Source organism: Lithobates pipiens, unplaced genomic scaffold (genome assembly GCF_037356315.1).
Source record: "Lithobates pipiens isolate NorthernLeopardFrog02 unplaced genomic scaffold, aLitPip1_a1.2 Scaffold_22, whole genome shotgun sequence".
Lineage (NCBI taxonomy): Eukaryota > Metazoa > Chordata > Amphibia > Anura > Ranidae > Lithobates > Lithobates pipiens.
The window spans coordinates 70,912,281-70,934,406 of NW_027507784.1; the positions used below are offsets into that span (position 1 = coordinate 70,912,281).

Below are 22,126 nucleotides of genomic sequence, written 5' to 3' on the forward strand. Positions count from 1 at the left end.
CAGGTGTCCTCTATCTGTGCTGCTGTGTGCGGGACCACCGTACTGACCCCCCCCCCCCATTCACACTCCATGCAGCTTTCTTCTGCCCCCAGGTAACCCCTTCATACAGCTGCTCAGGTGACGTCACATTCCCAGTCAGACACGCCCTCTTCTCTTACGTTCTCCTTTTCGGCACGCCCACGTGATTCCCCAGCCCCGCCTGTGGAGTTGACGTTCCCCCCAGCGTAACACGGTGGGCGTGATCGTGACGAACAGGACGCATGCGCGGTAGGGCAGATCGTCCTTGATTACCTCTTTCTGGGCGGGGTCACGTGGTATGTTAGCCTCCTTTTTTTGGCGCCTGTTATGGAGCGGGTGGGAGAGGCACTGCAAGAGTCAGCGTGCCCCGGAGAGGAGGGAGCCGTGTGTCCCGCCACTGGAGGGGAGGAGCTCAGCTCAACTATCACCTCACCACCTCATACCATGGAGGGGCTCACTCACCGTGTGCTGGAGGATCCGGCCTCACTTCTGTATTGTGCGAATCAGAGCTTTATACTCCACATTACTACACTGTGCATGGAGACACCCCCCACCCCACCCTGTATAGTGTGACAGGGACCCCAAACTATTGTACAACACATGATACAGTGCATGTAATACGTACCACAACACATATACTACACAACATATACCACTATACATACTACACGCCACAACACACATACTGCATGCCACAACACATACTACACACCCCCCAACACATACTACACGCCACAACACATACTACGTGCCACACCACATATAGTGCATGCTACCAACACATACTGCACGCTACAACACATATACTACACACTACAACACATATACTGCACACTACAACACATATACTGCACGCCACAACACATATACTGCACGCCACAACACATATACTGCACGCCACAACACATATACTACATGCTGCAACTCATACCACAAAGCATATACAGTGCGCCACAATGTATATACTACACGCCACCAATACCATGTACCACAACATATATACAGCGCACCACAATGCATACTGTGTGCCCTAATGCATATACAGCGCACCACATCACACACACCACAACACGTGTTCTACACACTGCCGTGCATTCCATGTGCCACAACACATATACTACACAGCACACATACTGTACTCCACAACTCATATATACAGCACACCACAATGCATATACTACACACTGCAACATAAACTATGCATCACATTGCAAAACACATACCATGTACCACAGTGCATACTGTGCACCAAAATGCATATACAGCATGCCACAACACATACCATGTGCCACAACGTGGTGCGTTAGGAGAGGATTCATTTTAAAGGGGCGCCCTATGGCTTAGTTCACACCTACGGATGCGTCCAAGTGTGTGTGTGTGTGTGTCTCTTGTGTAGGGAAAGTCCTTTCATTTCAATGGGGCCGCCCCCCATGTGCAAGAAACCAAAAGTTGTCCCTGAACTGTTTGCAAAATAAAACGCACTGCACCCGGCGCATGGCATGCAGTTTGACACACATATTAGCGAATGTGTGAGGACGCTATTGTCACCGACATGTGTCTTTTGTGGGGCAGCCCGTTTCTGTGCATGTCGGAATGTGAGTGATTGTGCACACCTTCCTGGATCGCAGTAGTGTGAACGTAACGCATCGTACATCAGCACATGTACATTAAACTACAGAACCCACAGGGCCGGGTCACACCCGAATGGCACAGGAACGCACTCCACATTCCTATGCCGCTCAGTTCACAAATTAAGAGTATCGCCCCTGATTAGCATAGATAACAATTAAGTACCATCATCCACAAGTCATAATATGGAAGAAAGGGTTGGTATGAGAGTGCTAGGGATAGTTGCTCATGCTAGCCCTCTAAGCAGTCCCAAACCAAAAATTGTAAAAATTGGACTATATCGGTACTTTTAAAGAAAGTCAATAACATTTAAAATTTCATCTTGTTTAATAGACATATAAAGAAAAAAGGAAAATGACAAACATCACCCATTTAAAATACAAATAGATACATATCACAATAAGGGCGTCCTTGACCAATTCTCCACAAAAGGGGAGTTCGAATCAATGGCGCATAGGGGTCTCCTCTACTAGTTTCGTGGGACAAGCCGCTTCTTCAGGAGGATATCTATACAAACATAATAAATTATATATAGCAATTAACAACCAAAAGCAAATTATCATAAAATTAATCATTAATATTGTAAAATACATCATATTATTGGCAAAAAGAGAGAGGTCAGCTCACCCCAGATTCAGAAGGATGGATTGCAGACAAAGGGACCCCCATATATATTCCCCCTATGGCGGACATGGGGGATTGACCAGACGGCCCTACTGGAGGTGAGGGGGGGGGGACTCCTTAGTATATTAAATTAGAAAAATTTTTTTTTTTATATAACTCGCCAAAAAAACATATTAGTATAAGATTGTCCGGATATACCAGATAAGGACCATAGGATTGCATCAAATTAAATTGAGTATGTGAAGTGAAGCTATGTGGCTCAGTGCTGTGCGATTTTTCAGCCCATTCATTTCAACAGGCTGAAGTTGCAACTAAAGTAGTGCATGTATTACTTTTCAAAAGCACGCTGCACTGGAAGACATGATCCTGGGGTACAATGTGCACCGCTGGAGGCAAATGTGTTTGGGGTGACATTAGGATTATATTGAATGACCGAGGCCCCAGATCTCTCCATTAATGGAACTGTCATGCTGCATTGTTATCACAAGAGATGTACACATTCCTTTGCGATAGCAAAGTGATCAAAACATATTTTTTAAAGGGACAGTGTAAAAAAAAAAAAATGTTTTTTTTAAAAGCGCCCCCGTCTCCACATCCTTACACGCAGTGGGGAACGCAGACATAGGTCACGCCCACACATGTAAGCGAGAACTAGACCTGCTCTGTAACGTTAAGGCTCAGTTTCCACTTTTGCAACTTGTCATGCGACCTGTGGCTGGAAAGTCGCATGGCAAGTCACGTCCCATGATTTCCAATGAGTACCGTTCATATCTGGGCGAGTTCAAGTCACACTGTCCCTGCTCTACTTTGGTCCCACTTTGATGCGACTTGAGGTCATTAGACCTCAAGAATACACAGACAAAATCGCACAACTTTCAGTTTGCAGTAGTGGAAACCTAGCCTAAACTGGTAACCTGTAGAAATTGTTAAAGTGTCGCCTATAGAGATTTTTAAGTACCATCGTTTGGCGAGCACATGCAATTTTAAAGCATGCCATGTTAGGTATCTATTCAGTCGTTGTAATATTGTCTTTCATATTATACAAAATAAAAAATGGGGTGTACAGTGGTGTGAAAAAGTGTTTGCCCCCTTCCTCATTTCCTGTTCCTTTGCATGTTTGTCACACTTAAGTGTTTCGGAACATCAAACCAATTTAAACAATAGTCAAGGACAACACAAGTAAACACAAAATGCAATTTGTAAATGAAGGTGTTTATTATTAAAGGTGAAAAAAAATCCAAACCATCATGGCCCTGTGTGAAAAAGTGATTGCCCCCTAAACCTAATAACTGGTTGGGCCACCCTTAGCAGCAACAACTGCAACCAAGCGTTTGCGATAACGTGCAATGAGGCTTTTACAGCGTCCTGGAGGAATTTTGGCCCACTCATCTTTGCAGAATTGTCCTAATTCAGTTACATTAGAGGGTTTTCGAGCATGAACGGCCTTTTTAAGGTCATACCACAACATCTCAATAGGATTCAGGTCAGGACTTTGGCTAGGCCACTCCAAAGTCTTCATTTTGTTTTTCTTCAGCCATTCGGTGGTGGACTTGCTGGTGTGTTTAGGATCATTGTCCTGCTGCAGAACCCAAGTTCGTTTCAGCTTGAGTACACGAACAGATGGTCGGACATTCTCCTTCAGGATCTCTTGGTAGACAGCAGAATTCATAGTTCCTTTTATCACGGCAAGTCTTCCAGGTCCTGAAGCAGCAAAACAGCCCCAGACCATCACACTACCACCACCATATTTTACTGTTGGTATAATGTTCTTTTTATGAAATGCAGTGTTCCTTCTACGCCAGATATACTTGGACACACACCTTCCAAAGAGTTCCACTTTTGTCTCATCGGTCCACAGAATGTTGTCCCAAAAGTCTTGGGGATCATCAAGATGTGTTGTGGAGAAATTGAGACGAGCTTTGATGTTCTTTTTGCTCAGCAGTGGTTGTCTCCTTGGAACTCTGCCATGCAGGCCATTTTTGCCCAGTCTTTTCCTGATGGTGGAGGCATGAACGCTGACCTTAACTGAGGCAAGTGAGGCCTGCAGTTCCTTGGACGTTGTTGTGGGGTCTTTTGTGACCTCTTGGATGAGTCGTCGCTGCGCTCTTGGGGTAATTTTGGGCGGCCGGCCACTCCTGGGAAGGTTCACCACTGTTCCATGTCTTCGCCATTTGTGGATAATGGCTCTCACTGTGGTTCGCTGGATTCCCAAAGCTTTGGAAATGGCTTTATAACCCTTTCCAGACTGATAGATCTCAATTACTTTCTTTCTCAATTGTTCCTGAATTTCTTTGGGTCTCGGCATGATGTGTAGCTTTTAAGGATCTTCTGGTGGACCTTACTGTGTCAAGCAGCTCCTATTTAAGTGATGCCTTGATTGTGAACAGGTGTGGCAATAATCAGGCCTGGGTGTGGCTAGAGAAATTGAACTCAGGTGTGGACAACCACAGTTATAGTATGTTTTAACAAGGGGGCAATCACTTTTTCACACAGGGCCATGATGGTTTGGATTTTTTTTCACCTTTAATAATAAACACCTTCATTTACAAATTGCATTTTGTGTTTACTTGTGTTGTCCTTGACTATTGTTTAAATTGGTTTGATGTTCCGAAACACTTAAGTGTGACAAACATGCAAAGGAACAGGAAATGAGGAAGGGGGCAAACACTTTTTCACACCACTGTATATATATATATATATATATATATATATATATATATATATATATATATATATATATATTATTTTAATGAATTGACCACTGGGCACTTAAACCCCCTTCCTAACCAGACAAATTGTCATGTAATACTGTACCTATATGACATTTTTGTCCTTTTTTTTTTTCCACACAAATAGAGCTTTCTTTTGGTGGTATTTAAGCGCTTTCTGCCCGCCCACCATCAAATGACGGCGGGGTGGTGCAGCTCTTGTTCTGGGCCGCTGTCATATGACGGTGGCACAGAACGACCGCTCTTGTGTGCCCACGAGGGCGCACAGCACGGCGATGCTAGGACACGGTGCGACCACGAGCTGTGTAAATAGCCGCGTCCGCGGCTCTTTAACCATGTGATTGGCTGTGCCCAATCACAGCCAGTCACATGTAAACCTGGAGATGACGGTAATTGGCTCTCCTCGCCTCACACTGACAGTGTGAGGAAAGGAGTGCTGATCAACGGGCATCTCCTCACAGAGGGACAGCTAGGTAAGTGACCAGGGCACTGATCATCAGTGGCCTGATTACAATATATAAAGTGTAAAAATGCCATGCCCATCAATGCTATCATACAGTGCCCACCAGTGGCAGCAATCAGCACCCACAAGTACCACAAATCAGTGCCCATTAGCCAGGCCAGCCAGTGCTGGCAATTGGTGCTGCTCATCACTGCTGTCCATCAATGCCCATCAGTGTCGCCCATCAGTTCCACTCATCAATGCCCATGTGCACCGCCTATCCATGCTGCCTATCCGTGCTGCCTATGAGTGCCCATCAGTGCCACCTAACAGTACCTATCAGTGCCCATACGTGCGGCATATTAGTGCCTCCTCATCAGTGTCACCTCATCAGTGCCCATAAGTGCCACCTCATCAATGCCCACCAGTTCAGTGTATCAGTGCCCATCAGTGCTAACTCATCAGCGCACATCTGTGAGGGCGAAAAATTACTTAGTTACAAAATTTACTGACAGAAAAAAGTAAAAAACACTTTTTTTTTTTTCAAAATTTTTGACTTTTTTTTGTAAAAAAACCCAGCGGTGATTACATACCAGCAAGAGAAAGCTCTGTTTGTATGAAGAAAATGATAAAATGTGTTTGGGTACAGTGTAGTATGACCTCGCAGTTGTCATTCAAAGTGTGCCAGCGCTGAAAGCTGAAAAATAGCCTGGGCAGGAAAGGGGTGTTCATGCCTGGTAGGCAAGTGGTTAATCACCGCTGTTTTTTTTTAAATTTTTTGCTCTATAAAAGAAAAAAAGACAGAAAATTATGTAAAAAAAAAAAAGATTTTTTCTTTTGTAAAATTTTGCAAATTAGTAATTTTTCTTCATAAATTTTTGTCCAAAATAAATACCGCTACATATCTTTGGTAATTTGCATGTAATTGGTTACCTGTGAAGAGGGGTGACACCAAATTCACTTTGAAAAGTGCGCAGTCTATTTGCCTTTAGTTAATTGAACCTTTTGATTTGTGCAGTGGGATTTTTCTCTGGGGACGGGGTGTACATATTGATGATTCTCGTCTTTCTCTCTTTTAGCACGTACAGAAGACAGAGGACTTCCAGACATGAGCATCCTTCTGATAGAGGCCTTCTATGGAGGCTCCCACAAGCAGCTGATGGATATCCTGAAGGATGAAATTGACGGCTGTGTTCTGTACAGTCTTCCCGCTAAGAAATGGCATTGGAGGGCCCGAACCTCCGCTCTGTACTTCATGCAAGCTGTTCCTGCCAGCGACACGTACAGGTAATAGTACAACAATGATGGGATACTATTGGTAGACAATGCGCCTCACACTTACCTGTCATTAGTGCAGCTGCCAGCTTGTCAATAGGTACAGCTGAAGGGTATGAAGAAATCTGATAACTGTAGGAAATGGATTAGTGATAGCACTGACAGGTCAGGAATAGGGATGAGCTCCGGCGTGTTCGCATACTCCACGTGCAGAGCCCGCAAGGAAGTCGGCGCAGCGCTGCACTAATCACAGGCAGTGAGACATTGCCCGATCTCTGCAGCCTATCCATGCCGCCTATCCGTGCCCACCAGTGCCGCCTATTAGTGCCCATCAGTGCCACCTATCAGGACCAATAAGTGCGGCATAAGTGCCCGATCTCTGCAGCCACGCATCAGGGCAATGTCTCACTGCCTGTGATTAGCGCAGTGATGCGCCAACTTCCTGGCGGGCTCTGCACGTGGAGTATGCAAACACGCCTGAGCTCATCCTTAGTCAGGAATTCCCAACAAAGATCTAAAACTGGGGTTGATTTACTAAAACCAGAGAGTGCAAAATCTGGTCTAACTGTGCATACTGTAGAAACCAATTAGCTTCCATTTTTTTTTGTCAAAGATTAATCACTTTCAGATCGCCCGTCCCCAAATGTACTGCGGACGGGCACCCGCTCAGGCAAAATGACATACTCGTATGTCGCTGCTTACTTCTGGGTTCAAGGGGTGCAAACTCGCTGTGATTGTACACAGCTGGAGCCTGCCAGCAACTCATAGGCAATGATTCACATCCAGTACCTGCTGATCGACTGTGTCCAATCACAGCCCAGAGCTCTGTGTTGACAGCCAACACAGAGCTCTATACAGAGGGAGCAATCTCTCTGTTTTTTTATTCCTCCATAGCAAAGATGAGAAACTAATGCCTTGTACAGGTGACTGGTTTTCCCGTCAGAATAAACTCTGAAGGTTTTTCCGATGGAATTTCAATGAAACCGTCTTGCCTACACACGATCACACCAAAGTCCAACCATCAAGAACGCGGTGACGTACAACACGTACAACGGGACTAGAAAAAGGAAGTTCAGTAGCCAGTACTTGCCTCAGAGCATGCGTCGTTTTTGGTACGTCGGAACAGCATACAGATGAGCGGTTTTCCCGATAGGAATTTGTTCAGTCGGAAATATTTAGAACATGTTCTTTTTCTACGTCCATCAGAATTTTCAACGTAAATAGTCCGATGGGGCATACACACGATTGGAAAATACTATGAAAGGCTCCCGTCTGACTTTTTCTGTCGGAAATTCCACTCCTTTCACACATAGGCGATTCCAAATTGCGGCAAAACACGGGAAGCATTTGCAATGTCATTACTATGTAATCGCACCTCAATAGCGGTGGGACTTTGTTGTGGCAAAATAGCCATGCGCTGAGCTTGTCACTCAAAAAGGACCAAGAACTTCATTTGGGCAACAGCGTCGCGCATTGTGACAACAATCACGGCAATATCGCACCATTGGGGTGCCATTAAGAAGTAATGGCATCGAAGACATGTTCCTCGTTTTGGCGCAATTTGGAATCACAGCGATTCCGCCCACTATTCAAATTGCCTAGGTGTGAATGGAGTCTTAGGAAAAGCAGCACACTGCACACACATTACACATAGGCACACTTTTAACCCCTTGATCGCCCTAGATGTTAATCCCTTCCCAGCCAGTGTCAGTACAGTGACAGTGTATATTGTTAGCACTGATCACTTAATTACTGTCACTGGTGATGTCAGTGGCAGTTAGTCAGTTCCCCTCCCCCAGTGTCAGTCCGTGTCAGCTTGTCCGCCGCACAACCAAGTTCCATTATAAGTCGCTGATCACCACCATTAGTGGTATAAAAATGGAAAAAAAACAATATTGTGATTTTTTTTTTTTTTTATCAAAAATATGTAGCAGAATATATTTTCCCAAAATTTATGAAGAAGTTTTTTCTTTTTTTTTTTTTTTATGTTTTATTGGATATGATTTATAGCAGAATGGAATTTTTTTTGTTGTTTTTCAGTTTTTTTTCATTTACATCACAAAAAATATAAAACTCAGTGGTGATCAAGTACCACCAAAAAAAAGCTTGAATTGTTTGAAAACAATGATATAAATTTTGTTTGGGTACAGCGTTGCATGACTGCACAATCGCACAGTGCTAAATAGCAAAAAGTTAGAAGCTGATTGGCTACTATGCACAGCTGCACCAGATTTTGCACATACTAGTTTTAGTAAATCAATCATTAAATTAATGTTGCTCAATTTTTTACTTTTTTTTTTTGCAAAAGATGGAATTTCTTTTTAAAAATGAAATAATATCATCAAATCTGTAGTGTTCCATTTGTAGCTGTGTCCCAAGGTTTAGGGTTACTCCTCAGTCATGTGGTACAGCGGGCAGTGCGCCTAAAATGTGTGCTGTTGCTGTGACTGGGGACCACATGATTTATATCATGTAATGCATTCAGGGGTAATGACTACAGCAATAGTTGTTCTGGGTCCATATATAGTATTTGGCCACATAGATTTTTTTTTTTAAGCAAGCCTTACAAGTAAAATGAACCTTGCACTAAAAGAAAAAAATAGGAAGAAAAAATACTTACCGTTCACTGCACTTGGCTAGGGGTGGGTAAGGCCACTGGACTTTCTCTGAGGATGCTGGGGAAGCTCAGGGTTCCCAATCCTGCAAACAATGCACTCCTACACAGGATCCCAGTGGGGTTGCACAATGTGCAGAGTGCACCCCTAAGCCCTGCACGCTAAACAGTGCACTCTCTGTAGTGTACTCCTGAACTCTGTACGTAACGTACTCCTGAACTCTGCACTCTGTACGTAATGTACTCCTCAACTCTGTACTTTGTACGTAATGCACTTCTGAACTCTGTACGTAGCTTACACCTGAATTCTGCACTCTGTACGTAGTGTACTCCTGAACTCTGTACGTAGTGCACTCCTGAACTCTGTACGTAGTGCACTCCTGAACTCTGTACATAGCTTACACCTGAATTCTGCACTCTGTACGTAGTGCACTCCTGAACTCTGTACGTAGTGCACTCCTGAACTCTGTACGTAGTGCACTCCTGAACTCTGTACGTAGTGCACTCCTGAACGCTGTACGTAGGGCACTCCTGAACTCTGTACGTAGTGCACTCCTGAACTCTGTACGTAGTGCACTCCTGAACTCTGTACATAGCTTACACCTGAATTCTGCACTCTGTACGTAGTGCACTCCTGAACTCTGTACGCAGTGCACTCCTGAACTCTGTACGTAGTGCACTCCTGAACGCTGTACGTAGGGCACTCCTGAACTCTGTACTTTGTACGTAATGCACTTCTGAACTCTGTACGTAGCTTACACCTGAATTTTGCACTCTGTACGTAGTGCATTCCTGAACTCTGTACGTAGTGCACTCCTGAACTCTGTACGTAGTGCACTCCTGAACTCTGTACGTAGTGCACTCCTGAACTCTGTACGTAGGGTACTCCTGAACTCTGTACGTAGGGCACTCCTGAACTCTGTACGTAGGGCACTCCTGAACTCTGTACTTTGTACGTAATGCACTTCTGAACTCTGTACGTAGCTTACACCTGAATTCTGCACTCTGTACGTAGTGTACTCCTGAACTCTGTACGTAGGGTACTCCTGAACTCTGTACGTAGTGCACTCCTGAACTCTGTACATAGCTTACACCTGAATTCTGCACTCTGTACGTAGGGTACTCCTGAACTCTGTACGTAGTGCACTCCTGAACTCTGTACGTAGTGCACTCCTGAACTCTGTACGTAGTGCACTCCTGAACTCTGTACATAGGGTACTCCTGAACTCTGTACGTAGTGCACTCCTGAACTCTGTACGTAGGGCACTCCTGAACTCTGTACGTAGGGCACTCCTGAACTCTGTACGTAGGGCACTCCTGAACTCTGTACGTAGGGCACTCCTGAACTCTGTACGTAGGGCACTCCTGAACTCTGTACGTAGGGCACTCCTGAACTCTGTACGTAGGGCACTCCTGAACTCTGCACTCTACTTAGCGCGCCCCTGCACTCTACATAGTGTACTCATGAACTCTGCACTCTGTACATAGCGCACACCTGAATTCTGCACTCTGTACGTAGGGTACTCCTGATCTCTGTACATAGGGTACTCCTGATCTCTGTACATAGGGTACTCCTGATCTCTGTACATAGGGTACTCCTGATCTCTGTACATAGGGTACTCCTGATCTCTGTACATAGGGTACTCCTGATCTCTGTACATAGGGTACTCCTGAACTCTGCAGCTTCTGATGAAATTGAGTTTGACACACCTGGGCTTAAACATTTTAGGATATTATTGCTTTTAGTTAAATTACCGTATATACTCGAGTATAAGCCGAGATTTTCAGCCTCTTTTTTGAGGCTGAAAGTGCCCCCCTCGGCTTATACTCGAGTCATCGCTGTCTGCCCGCTCGATCAGCGTGTCGAGCAGACAGACAGCGGCCATTCTATGATTCAAAAGCCGCGCCTCCGGCTCCGCCTTCGCCTGTGATAGGCGGAACACTGAATTTCCCAGCAGCCTGTGTTCCGCCTATCACGGGCGTCGTCTCATCCTCGTACTACGGACGAGGATGATACGACGTCCGTGATAGGCGGAACACAGCCTGCTGGGAAATTCAGTGTTCCGCCTATCACAGGCGAAGGAGGAGGCGCGGCTTTTGAATTTTACAATGGCCGCCGACGAAGAGGGCACGGGACGGAGGCAAGGCAAGGCACGGCACGGGACAGGACGGGACGGGAACGGGACGAAGGCAAGGCACGACACGGGACGGAGGCTCGGGACAAAGGCTCGGGACACAGGTAGGCTGGACACACACACACACACACACACACACACACACGGATGGAGACACACACACACGGATGGATGGATGGATGGAGACACACACACACACACACACACACACACACAGGGATGGATGGATACACACACACACAGGGATGGATGGATGGATGGATGGATGGAGACACACACACACAGGGATGGATGGATGGATGGATGGAGACACACACACACACAGGGATGGATGGATGGATGGATGGAGACACACACACACAGGGATGGATGGATGGATGGACACACACACACACAGGGATGGATGGACGGACACACAGGGATGGACGGACACACAGGGATGGACGGACACACAGGGATGGACGGACACACACACAGGGATGGACAGGCATGTCTCACCCTCGGCTTATACACGAGTCAATAAGTTTGCCAGTTTTTTTGGGGGTAAATTGGGGGCCTCGGCTTATATTCGGGTCGGCCTATACTCGAGTATATACGGTATGTCTTCTTAATTTGCTTTTAAACCCTACCCTACCATCCTTCTTGAGGTAAGCCCCATGCCTGGCATTTACCAGTCTAGAAAATACAATTCATATAAAAACATAAGCGTAACTTTACAATGTAGTGCAGATCATGGCAGTAACCAGAGATGAAGGCTTCATCTGTGATTGGGTAGGTTATGTGCGAACCGGTATATCCCATAAGCCTAACAGGTAAATGCTATTAAGAGAGAGAGGACAAGAAAGAAAAGGGGGAAATAGCAAAGAAATAGAGAAAAGGGGATCCAGTCCAACCATGCACACCAGTGTCTCCACAGCACAGCCTTCACAGTTGGAATTTGTGGGTCACAGGTACGATTTCAGGGTGTCAGAGAGTAACACACTTTCTGCCCTAGGGTGACAATGCTTACACATTGTGAGGAAAGGAGCGAGCGGATCCGAGATACACAAAGCCGAGTGTACTTCGGCTAGACTCGGCTCCTCTCGCAGTCCCGCCCCTGACTGTGAGCAGAGCCGAGTCTAGCCTAAGTACACTCGGCTTTCTGTATGTCGGCGGCGCTCGCTCCTCTCCTCTCGCAATCAGTGGAGGTGGGCTGGACTGTGAATGGAGCCGAGTCTAGCCGAAGTACACTCGGCTTTCTGTATGTCGGCGGCGCTCGCTCCTCTCCTCTCGCAATCAGTGGAGGTGGGCTGGACTGTGAATGGAGCCGAGTCTAGCCGAAGTACACTCGGCTTTGTGTATCTCGGCTCTGCTCGCTCCTCTCCGCTCAGTCAGTGGAGATCGCCACCAATTTTAAATCAGGGCAATGTTGCAAAGAGACTAGCGATGCTGCAAAGGCACTGGGCAAGGCTGCAAAGGCACTGGGAGAAGCTGCAGATGGACACTGGGCAAGGCTGCAATGATGGACAAGGCTGCAGATGGACACTGATAAGGCTGCATTGATGAGCATTTAAATGTACGTTTTGTTCCTTAAATTTCCCTCCTAAAAGTTTTTTTCCTTAAAATTGCCTCCTAAACTTGGGGTGCGTGTTCATACGCTGATACATACAGTAATTCATTTGATTAATTTATATTTCTATAGTGCTTTTATCCTTGGTGGCTCAAAGAACTTTTATCTGCTGGTGGGGGCAGCCATCTTGGGAGTGCTCAGTAGAATATCATAGTGGGGACAATTTAGAAAGGAGCCAATTGACCTACCAGCATGTATGGAGTGTGGGAGGAACCAATACAAGGACAGGGAGAACATGCAAACTTATAGAAGAGAAGTAGGCAGTGCTAATAACGTTGTTTAAGATGTTAGTTCAGTGCACAGGGAGTTACAATGATTCTAGGTTTCTGGCAGGATCCACAGGTATTTTTCTGCACTTTCAGAAAATGTTTTAGCCTGAAAAAAATTAACAAATACAGCCACCACATTTAGGGACTAGTAAGCTGCAATAAAATAGTTGTTGGATTAAAGTGATAGTAAAGACTAAAATTTTTTTTATTTCTTTAAGGCAGGGGTCTCAAACTGGCGGCCCTCCAGCTGTTGCAACTACAAGTCCCATCATGCCTCTGAGTGTGGGAGTCATGCTTAAAACTGTCAGCCTTGCAAAGCCTCATGGGACTTGTAGTTTCGCAACAGCTGGAGGGCCACCAGTTTGAGACCCCTGCTTTAAGGTAACAAACATGCTATACTTCCCTGCAATGTGCAATGGTTTTGCACAGAGCAGCCCATATCCTCTTCTCCTTGTGTCCCCCACCAGTGCTCCTGTCTCCTTCCCCCTGCTGAGTGCCCCCATAGCAAGCTGCATGCTATGGGGGCATCCGTGGGTCCTCACTCCCAAGCCCTGTTTTGTGTGTCCAAAAGACACACAGAGCTCTGCCCCTGCTCTCTCCTCACTGGCTGTGATTGACAGCAACAGGAGCCAATAGCGCCTGCTGATGAATCTGAGCCAATGAGAAATCAAGGAGCCGGCACTCTCATACACATTGCTGGATTGAGATTGAGTTCAGGGGAGTGTAAGGGGGAGCTGTACACTGAAGTTCTTTTTTAATCTTCATGCATAGACTGAATGAAGGTAAAAATAAACCTTCAGCTTTTAGAACCACATTAGGATATCCTATAATATAGGCATAATTTAGAAATGGTTTTAACAATAGCCATTGTAACTGCTTGTTTTACTTTGCCAGAGTTTCTATTTTAAAGATGGAGAACCGCCTGTAGTGCAGAAGACATTTTGCTTTTACGGGAAAGGGTAGTCATTGCTGGTATTGTACATTGCACCTCTGTGTTTGCATGTCACAGCTGCATCGAATGGATTTCGGCTGAAATGTATACAATGTGTGCGTTTCTTGTGAAGGTCTGGCTGAAGTCTCAGAGCTTCTGCTTGTATAGAAGTTGGTGGGCATTTTAGACATGTCTCTAAAAATGTTCTGGCATGTACTTTAATTTCTGCCGTGTCCTCCAGCGTATCACAAGGTTATCGCCATCCTCAAGGTCGGCATCACAAGACATCCTGTACTGCCTGTAATAAGCTAATCAGACATTACTCACAGACACACACCCCATTAGTTAAACTTAAATTACATTGACCTAACATAATTTAATTGTAATTCATTGGATTACCCACATTTTACTCAGAAAAGAGATCCCAGAAAACACAGAATCTAGCACGCCGCTAAACTGTCCTGTGTTATAAATTTATCTTAATGGTTATCTGTTGTGTATTCTGACTCTGATCTAATCTAACATTTGATGTCAATGATTTGGCTGGTTTAACATCACAAAGATCATGGTTTAATACTGAAATATGCTCTGCATTTTTGACTTCAACTCTTTGTATCTTCCTGAAATGAACAGAAGGTAACTTATCATATGTTAAGCAAAAGGACACTGGGCGCACTGCTAATGCAAAAATGGATCTGAACGATGGCGCTGTTGTGGCTCCACAAAAAAACACATAGGATAAGTGTCAAGTGTAAGATAAAATGTATATGGAAATCCCTCTTCGTGAAGGTGGCTGCTCCCTTGAGTAAACCTGATGCAAATGCAAAAAACAAATGAGATGGGGCGCCGCCATCTGAGTGTAAACCGTGTTAAAAAACGCATGAGGTGATAGAAAAGTAATGCACTCACAGAAAGTGATCGACATATTATCAGTAGGAGAGTTGTCATCAGGAGAGTGGCAGAGATCGGCAGGCAAGTGGCTGATGGGCACAGAGTTTGGCCGGGAAACTGCTGTATAGAAGAAGAGACCGGCGGCGATTGGAGCCGAGTGTTGCCAGGTGGGCTGAGGATACCCGCAAGCCGCCACAGAAGCCAGGTTGTGCACTCCAGCTCCCTCTGCTACAGGGGTCTCCTCTTCATCTGCACAGCGGTTTCCTGGCCAAATTCTGCACTCACCAGCCGCTTGCCTGCCGATCTCTGCCACTCTCCTGTTGATGATATGCCAATCTTTTCTTCACTTTCTGTGTGTACATTACTTTTCTATCATCTCCTTTTTTTCTGGTGTCCAGGGGTTCTTAGAGCTGTGACTGACTGACCTCCCATCTGATGGTGCCTTCATAGTTCTAGGGCCAACACCACAGCAAGGCCAATACATGCACCAATTATCTTTTTTTTCTACCTGTAAGAACTGCATTCTGACCACCAGTATCAGGGGCATTTCCCCGCACACACATCCTAGCAGTAGGCCAAAATGTCGATCCCAGGCAAGTTCTGCTTTTTTTTTTTTTCACAAGCCACACCCTGGACAAAATGCTGTGAAAAGATGAAAAAAAAAAGGCGGACATTGTATTTTTGGTGAAAGGTCTGCATTAAAGTGGTTATACACGCTTACATATATAACCAGTGAAGTGACTAGTCTCAGGTGATACACAGAGATGAAACAAATCCTCCTACATAAGTTGTACCTGTTTGTCTGCAGCCATCTCTACTCTACAGCTGTTCAAAGTCCAAAATGTATGAATCTTTTCTGAGCTTTCAGAAATCGGGGTAGGGAGCTGCAGTTACACTTTGCAGAACTCTGTGAGAAGAGCTCTGAGAGCTGATTGGAGGAAAGAAACATACCTCTCTTCACTCATCACAAAGGAACAGAGTTGAGGCTGCCAATCAAAGGCTGTGTGCTGGAGCTCCCTCCCCCGTCACCTTTTTATCTCTTGCTGTCGGGAAAACATGAGAAGTGACTCATATTGATAACAGAGGAACAAGACAGCAGAGAGAATTCAAACACTAAGGGGGAGATTTACTAAAACTATTGCACACAGAATTTGGTGCAGCTGTGTATAGTAACCAATAAGCTTTCAGGTTTTATTGCCAAAGCCTAATTAACCAAGCTAAAGTTAGGAGCTGATTGGTTATTATGCACAGCTGCACCAGATTCTGTGTGCAACAGTTTTTTTTTTTTAGTAAGGCCCCTTTCACATGATCAGACTGATCGGGTCCACCTATCTGTTTTTCAGGCAGACCCGACCGGGCCACCCTTTGTCCTCTATGGGGAGGTGAAGTCAGCTGACACTCGCTTGGCATCCGATCCAACAAAATCCGATGAAAACAGATGCATGGCGATATGTTCACCATCCGTCTACCTGGTCGGATCGGATGGAAACGGACATGCAGTCCCTTTCCATCCGACCACCCCATTTGGTAGAGCGGGGCTCTGTCCTTTTCCAGTCTGCATAGCGGAGGAGTCACGGACTTGTGATCTGCCTGCTCATCTGGGGTCAGTGGAGAGATCTCCCACTGAGCAGGCCGACTCCGCTCGAACGATTCAGCCCCGTGTGAAAGGGGCCTAAAGTTCTCCCATGGGGCTTTGGATTGAGGCAAATACACACTATAGAGCAGTGGTGCCCAACCAGTGGCCCACGGAGCCCTTTGATGTGGCCCACAACATCCTGCTCTGGGATGGCGGGTTAGCAAGCCCAGATTGCATCAGTGTTGAATGAATGAAGCCAGTGGTAGAGAGAGCAAGCAGCTGCGGAGCAGAGCTGCATAAGCCAATGCTTCATGTATAGCACCGGCTCCTGTCATAGGTGGAGTGATACCAAATGCACTCTGCAAGGGGACAGCAAGTTCATTACTAAAATCACAGTGTATATATGTACATATCTGTTCTGCAGTGGTTACTGGGCTGCTTTAAAACTGATCCACGGGTGTAGTGCAGTGCACCTGCAGCTTACCTGCACTGAGCCATAGACTTCTGGTTTTACCTGTGGGTTTGGTGCACTTTCAGAACGTGCACCACACCTGCAAGATATGATAGAATTCTATGGCAAAGTACAGCTAACCTGCAGGAAAGCCACAGGTGCACTGTGCTGCATCCACGGTGTGGGTAGATCGGAGACCATCAGTGTAAAAGTAGCCTGAGCCCCTTGAACATGATCTCTCTGACCCAAATTGGACCCTCCATTCCTCTCGTGTCCATTAAGGCCGCGTACACACGGGCGGACTGTTCGCCCAACCTTGTTCGGCAAACAGTTTCATCAAACAGTCCGCTCAAAATTTGCATGAGCGGACTTGCCCACACACGAGCGGACTGTTTGACGAACAAGGTTGGGCAAACAGTTCGCTCAACTTTTGAAATGAACGGACTCGCCCACGTAAGGCGGAGGCAAATCCGCCCATTTCGAGCGCGTGTACAGGTAGGCGGGGCCCGCGAAGGAGACGTCGCGGGCTCCGCCGCCTGGAATGGGCTTAAAGGGGAACCCCAACGCCGAAAAAAATCGGCGTGGGGGTTCCCCCCAAGTCCACACCAGACCCTTGTCCGAGCACGCTACCCGGCCGGCCAGGAAAGGGGGGCGAGCGAGCGCGCCCCCCCTCCTGAGCCGTACCAGGCCGCGTGCCCTCAACATGGGGGGTGCCTTGGGGAAGGGGGGGCCGCGCGGCCCCCCCACCCCAAAGCACCTTGTCCCCATGTTGATGAGGACAAGGGCCTCTTCCCGACAACCCTGGCCGTTGGTTGTCGGGGTCTGCGGGCGGGGGGCTTATCGGAATCCGGGAGCCCCCTTTAAGAAGGGGGCCCCCGGATACCGGCCCCCCACCCTATGTGAATGAGTATGGGGTACAATGTACCCCTACCCATTCACCTGTGAAATAAAGTACAATAAAAAACACAACACAGAGAAAAAATATTTTATTGCACAGCTCCGGGGGTCTTCCGTCTTCGGGGGTCTTCTCGCCGGACTCCTCCGCTATGTGTGTGTAGCTCTTTTGCTAGCGGAGGAGTCCGGCTTTCTTGCTCCCCACCGCCGGCCTCTTCTCCCGACTTCGGGGGTCTTGTCCCCCTCTTCGGTTCTTCTGCCGGGCCACCGCGCCTGGTCCGGTGGCCCGGTCTTCTGTCGCCGTCTTCCGTTCTTCTGTCGCCGCCTTCGGTTCTTCTGCCGGGCCACCGCGCCTTCTTGTAGCTCTTTTACAGGCGGTGGCCCGGTCTTCTGTCGCCGCCGCCTTCCGTTCTTGTTCTTCTTCTTGTTCTTCTTCTTCTCCTGGAGATGTTGACTCGACGAGCTCTCCGGCCGGAATGCCAGGGACACGCTCCGCTGCCACTTATATAGTGACAATGGGGCGGTGTCACATGGTATATGTCACATGGGTTGGTCACATGGGTTGATGTCACATGGGGACTATGACATCGTAAGGGGGCGGGGTCACCATGTGACCAACCCATGTGACATATACCATGTGACACCGCCCCATTGTCACTATATAAGTGACCGCACAGCGCGGCTCTGGCATTCCGGCCGGAGAGATCGTCGAGTCAACATCTCCAGGAGAAGAAGAAGAACAAGAAGAAGAACAAGAACGGAAGGCGGCGGCGGCGACAGAAGACCGGGCCACCGCCTGTAAAAGAGCTACAAGAAGGCGCGGTGGCCCGGCAGAAGAACCGAAGGCGGCGACAGAAGAACGGAAGACGGCGACAGAAGACCGGGCCACCGGACCAGGCGCGGTGGCCCGGCAGAAGAACCGAAGAGGGGGACAAGACCCCCGAAGTCGGGAGAAGAGGCCGGCGGCGGGGAGCAAGAAAGCCGGACTCCTCCGCTAGCAAAAGAGCTACACACACATAGCGGAGGAGTCCGGCGAGAAGACCCCCGAAGACGGAAGACCCCCGGAGCTGTGCAATAAAATATTTTTTCTCTGTGTTGTGTTTTTTATTGTACTTTAGTTCACAGGTGAATGGGTAGGGGTACATTGTACCCCATACTCATTCACATAGGGTGGGGGGCCGGTATCCGGGGGCCCCCTTCTTAAAGGGGGCTCCCGGATTCCGATAAGCCCCCCGCCCGCAGACCCCGACAACCAACGGCCAGGGTTGTCGGGAAGAGGCCCTTGTCCTCATCAACATGGGGACAAGGTGCTTTGGGGTGGGGGGGCCGCGCGGCCCCCCCTTCCCCAAGGCACCCCCCATGTTGAGGGCACGCGGCCTGGTATGGCTCAGGAGGGGGGGCGCGCTCGCTCGCCCCCCTTTCCTGGCCGGCCGGGTAGCGTGCTCGGACAAGGGTCTGGTGTGGACTTGGGGGGAACCCCCACGCCGATTTTTTTCGGCGTTGGGGTTCCCCTTTAAGCCCATTCCAGGCGGCGGAGCCCGCGACGTCTCCTTCGCGGGCCCCGCCTACCTGTACACGCGCTCGAAATGGGCGGACTTTCCGAGCGGGAACAGTCCGCTCATTTCGAAAGTACAGCGGACAAGCCCACACACGGGCGGACTGTTCGCTCAAACACAGTTTCAGCGGACAGTTTTTCGGAATTTCCGAAAGACTTTGTCCGTCCAACTGTCCGCTGAAACTGTCCGCTGAAAGCCCACACACGAGCGGACTGTCCGCCCAAACACTGTTCAGCGGACAAGGTTGGGCGAACAGTCCGCCCGTGTGTACGCGGCCTTACACCTGCCTATCTGCCTACTTCCAGTCCGATCTGCTAAAAAACAGAAGTGGATCCGCTCCATTTTATCAGATGAGAGAGCCCATAGAGTAGAGTGGGCTGTGTCCGCTTTGCATATGCAGAGTGGACGCGGACCTGTCATCTGCTCATCATGGCCCGTGACTGGTTACCAAGTTGCTTAAAGCGGTTGTATACCCGCTGATGTGTTTTTTTTTTTTTTTTTGCCACCTGCAAAGGAAAAGGCATAATGAGCTAGTATGCACCGCATACTAGCTCACTATGAAATACTTACCTTAGAACGAGGCCCCGACATCTGGCCCGATCCACGCTGAGGGAGCTGACATGTTCCCTCTGTGTTTCTTCCGGGTATCGCGGCTCCGGCGCTGTGAGTGGCTAGAGCCGCGATATCGTCACTCCCGCGCATGTGCGCAGGAGATTTCATCCTGGCAGGGTCTGGCGTCTGCCGGGCTTTCAGCCGCGAATCCCCTGTGCGCATGCGCCGCTGCAGTCAGCGGCGCATTGCGAGGGGAATATCTCCTAAACCATACAGGTTTAGGAGATATTTTTTTTACCTACAGGTAAGCCTTATTATAGGCTTCCCTGTAGGTAAAAGTCAAAAAATTTACTATACAACCACTTTAAGTGGCCCTCGCTCTTCAAAAGGTTGGGCACCCCTGCTATAGAGGGATATGCTTTGTTCATATTTCATGTCTGAGGTTTACAACCACTTTAAGGTTAGGGTTAGATGAAGAGTTTTATGATTAAGGGGTCAGTAAGTGAATATATTTTTTTGGTGTTACATTTTTCATGCTTTATTCATTTTATTTGCTGTATTGCATAAAAATTATAGGATAATATTTATTTCTAAATTTGCTGAAAATTTGCGTGGTGAAGTTCTGGCACCTAAACTCCAATACTGGAAGCAATTACACTGTTTTTTGGTGTCTGCTGTATTTGAGTACATTACAGGTTTATATCATTTTTTTTTTTAAAGACCTCTTTATTGGATACTCTAAAAAGGGGCACAGATGATCAGCAATGGACAACAAAGGGTCACCACCTTCACGGGCACCCATGCTTCTACTCCTTGTCCATTAGGGTGCCAGTGCCCAAAAGCATAAGGGAAATACTCCTCTCTTGAGCAGATATGATTTTATGGGACTATATAGCTCAGTGGTCATCAACCCTGTCCTCAGGGGCCACTAACAGGCCAGGTTTGCAAGAGAACTGAAATACATCACAGGTGATATCATTTGCTGCTCAGTGATTGCAGTATTCTAGTCTGCATCTCCCCAAGGTAATACATAAAACTTGGTCTGTTAGTGGGCCCTGAGGACAGGGTTGATGACCACTGATATAACGCACTTTCCTTTAATCTGCACAATTTCTACTTTGTACTTCAATGCAGATTTCCACAGAGCCTGATATTTCCTTGCAGTTTATCCTTGAGCACTCGCTTTCAGATTGTCTTTCTCCCAGACTCCGACCATCTGTCCTTGATGACCTAGCCTGAGACAGGAAGCCAAAATTGACTTAAACGGTGTTAATTTTGATTGATGCTTTAGTCCTTTTAGAACAGGTGTGTTCAACATGCTCACACATATCAACTTACTGAGTCCCAGGTACACGGCTCCAGCCCCTGAACCGCTAATGTACCCCTTTCATCACCACATACTGAACTTGTTCTACACGTCTATGATTTCACCTCGTTATCTGACCTATCTGGGAGAGGTTTAACCGTGAGAATGCCGCACAGGCAAAAGTTTCAAGTAGGCCCCTGCAAATCCTGGAGAGGCTTCATCGACGTGTATGTCTTCATGAGGGTAATTGACTCATTTCCTCCAGCTTAAAGCCCGACCATTTTGTTTTCAACACAAGAACGTGGACCACCTGTTTGATCCATCGCTAATGACATCCAGACAGCTTTTAGTTCTAGACATTTATCTTTGCAACTGAAGGTGCTGCTGGCTTGAAAAAGTACAATGAAAAAAAAGGGGGGAATGCGACAGACCTCTTGTACAAAAGTATCTGAAAGAAGAGATGACTTTGCTGCCCTCATCAGATCAATCAAGTTGACTTCATTTTATAACCTACTTTATAAATGTAAAATGCAGAATTTGAGTATTAGATAAGTGTGAAGTGTACTTCCTCCATGTGTGAGAACCAATTTTGTTTTTATGGGTGTAGCTCACACATATTCAGCAT

The 22,126-nt window shown here is 47.1% G+C and overlaps 1 protein-coding gene across 5 annotated transcripts in view; it reads left to right on the forward strand.

Moving 5' to 3' along the window:
- The first annotated feature begins 241 nt into the window (after positions 1–241).
- QTMAN (queuosine-tRNA mannosyltransferase) overlaps positions 242–22,126 on the forward strand; it is a 636,919-nt gene continuing 615,034 nt past the window's right edge. For 4 of the 5 annotated variants that reach the window (XM_077447745.1, XM_077447747.1, XM_077447746.1 and 1 more), the window contains exons 1-2: positions 334–514; positions 6,522–6,729. In XM_077447745.1, the coding sequence (XP_077303871.1) occupies positions 346–514; positions 6,522–6,729 (377 nt within the window). In that variant the 5' untranslated portion in view covers positions 334–345. The other variant, XM_077447749.1, reaches the window with a different exon arrangement.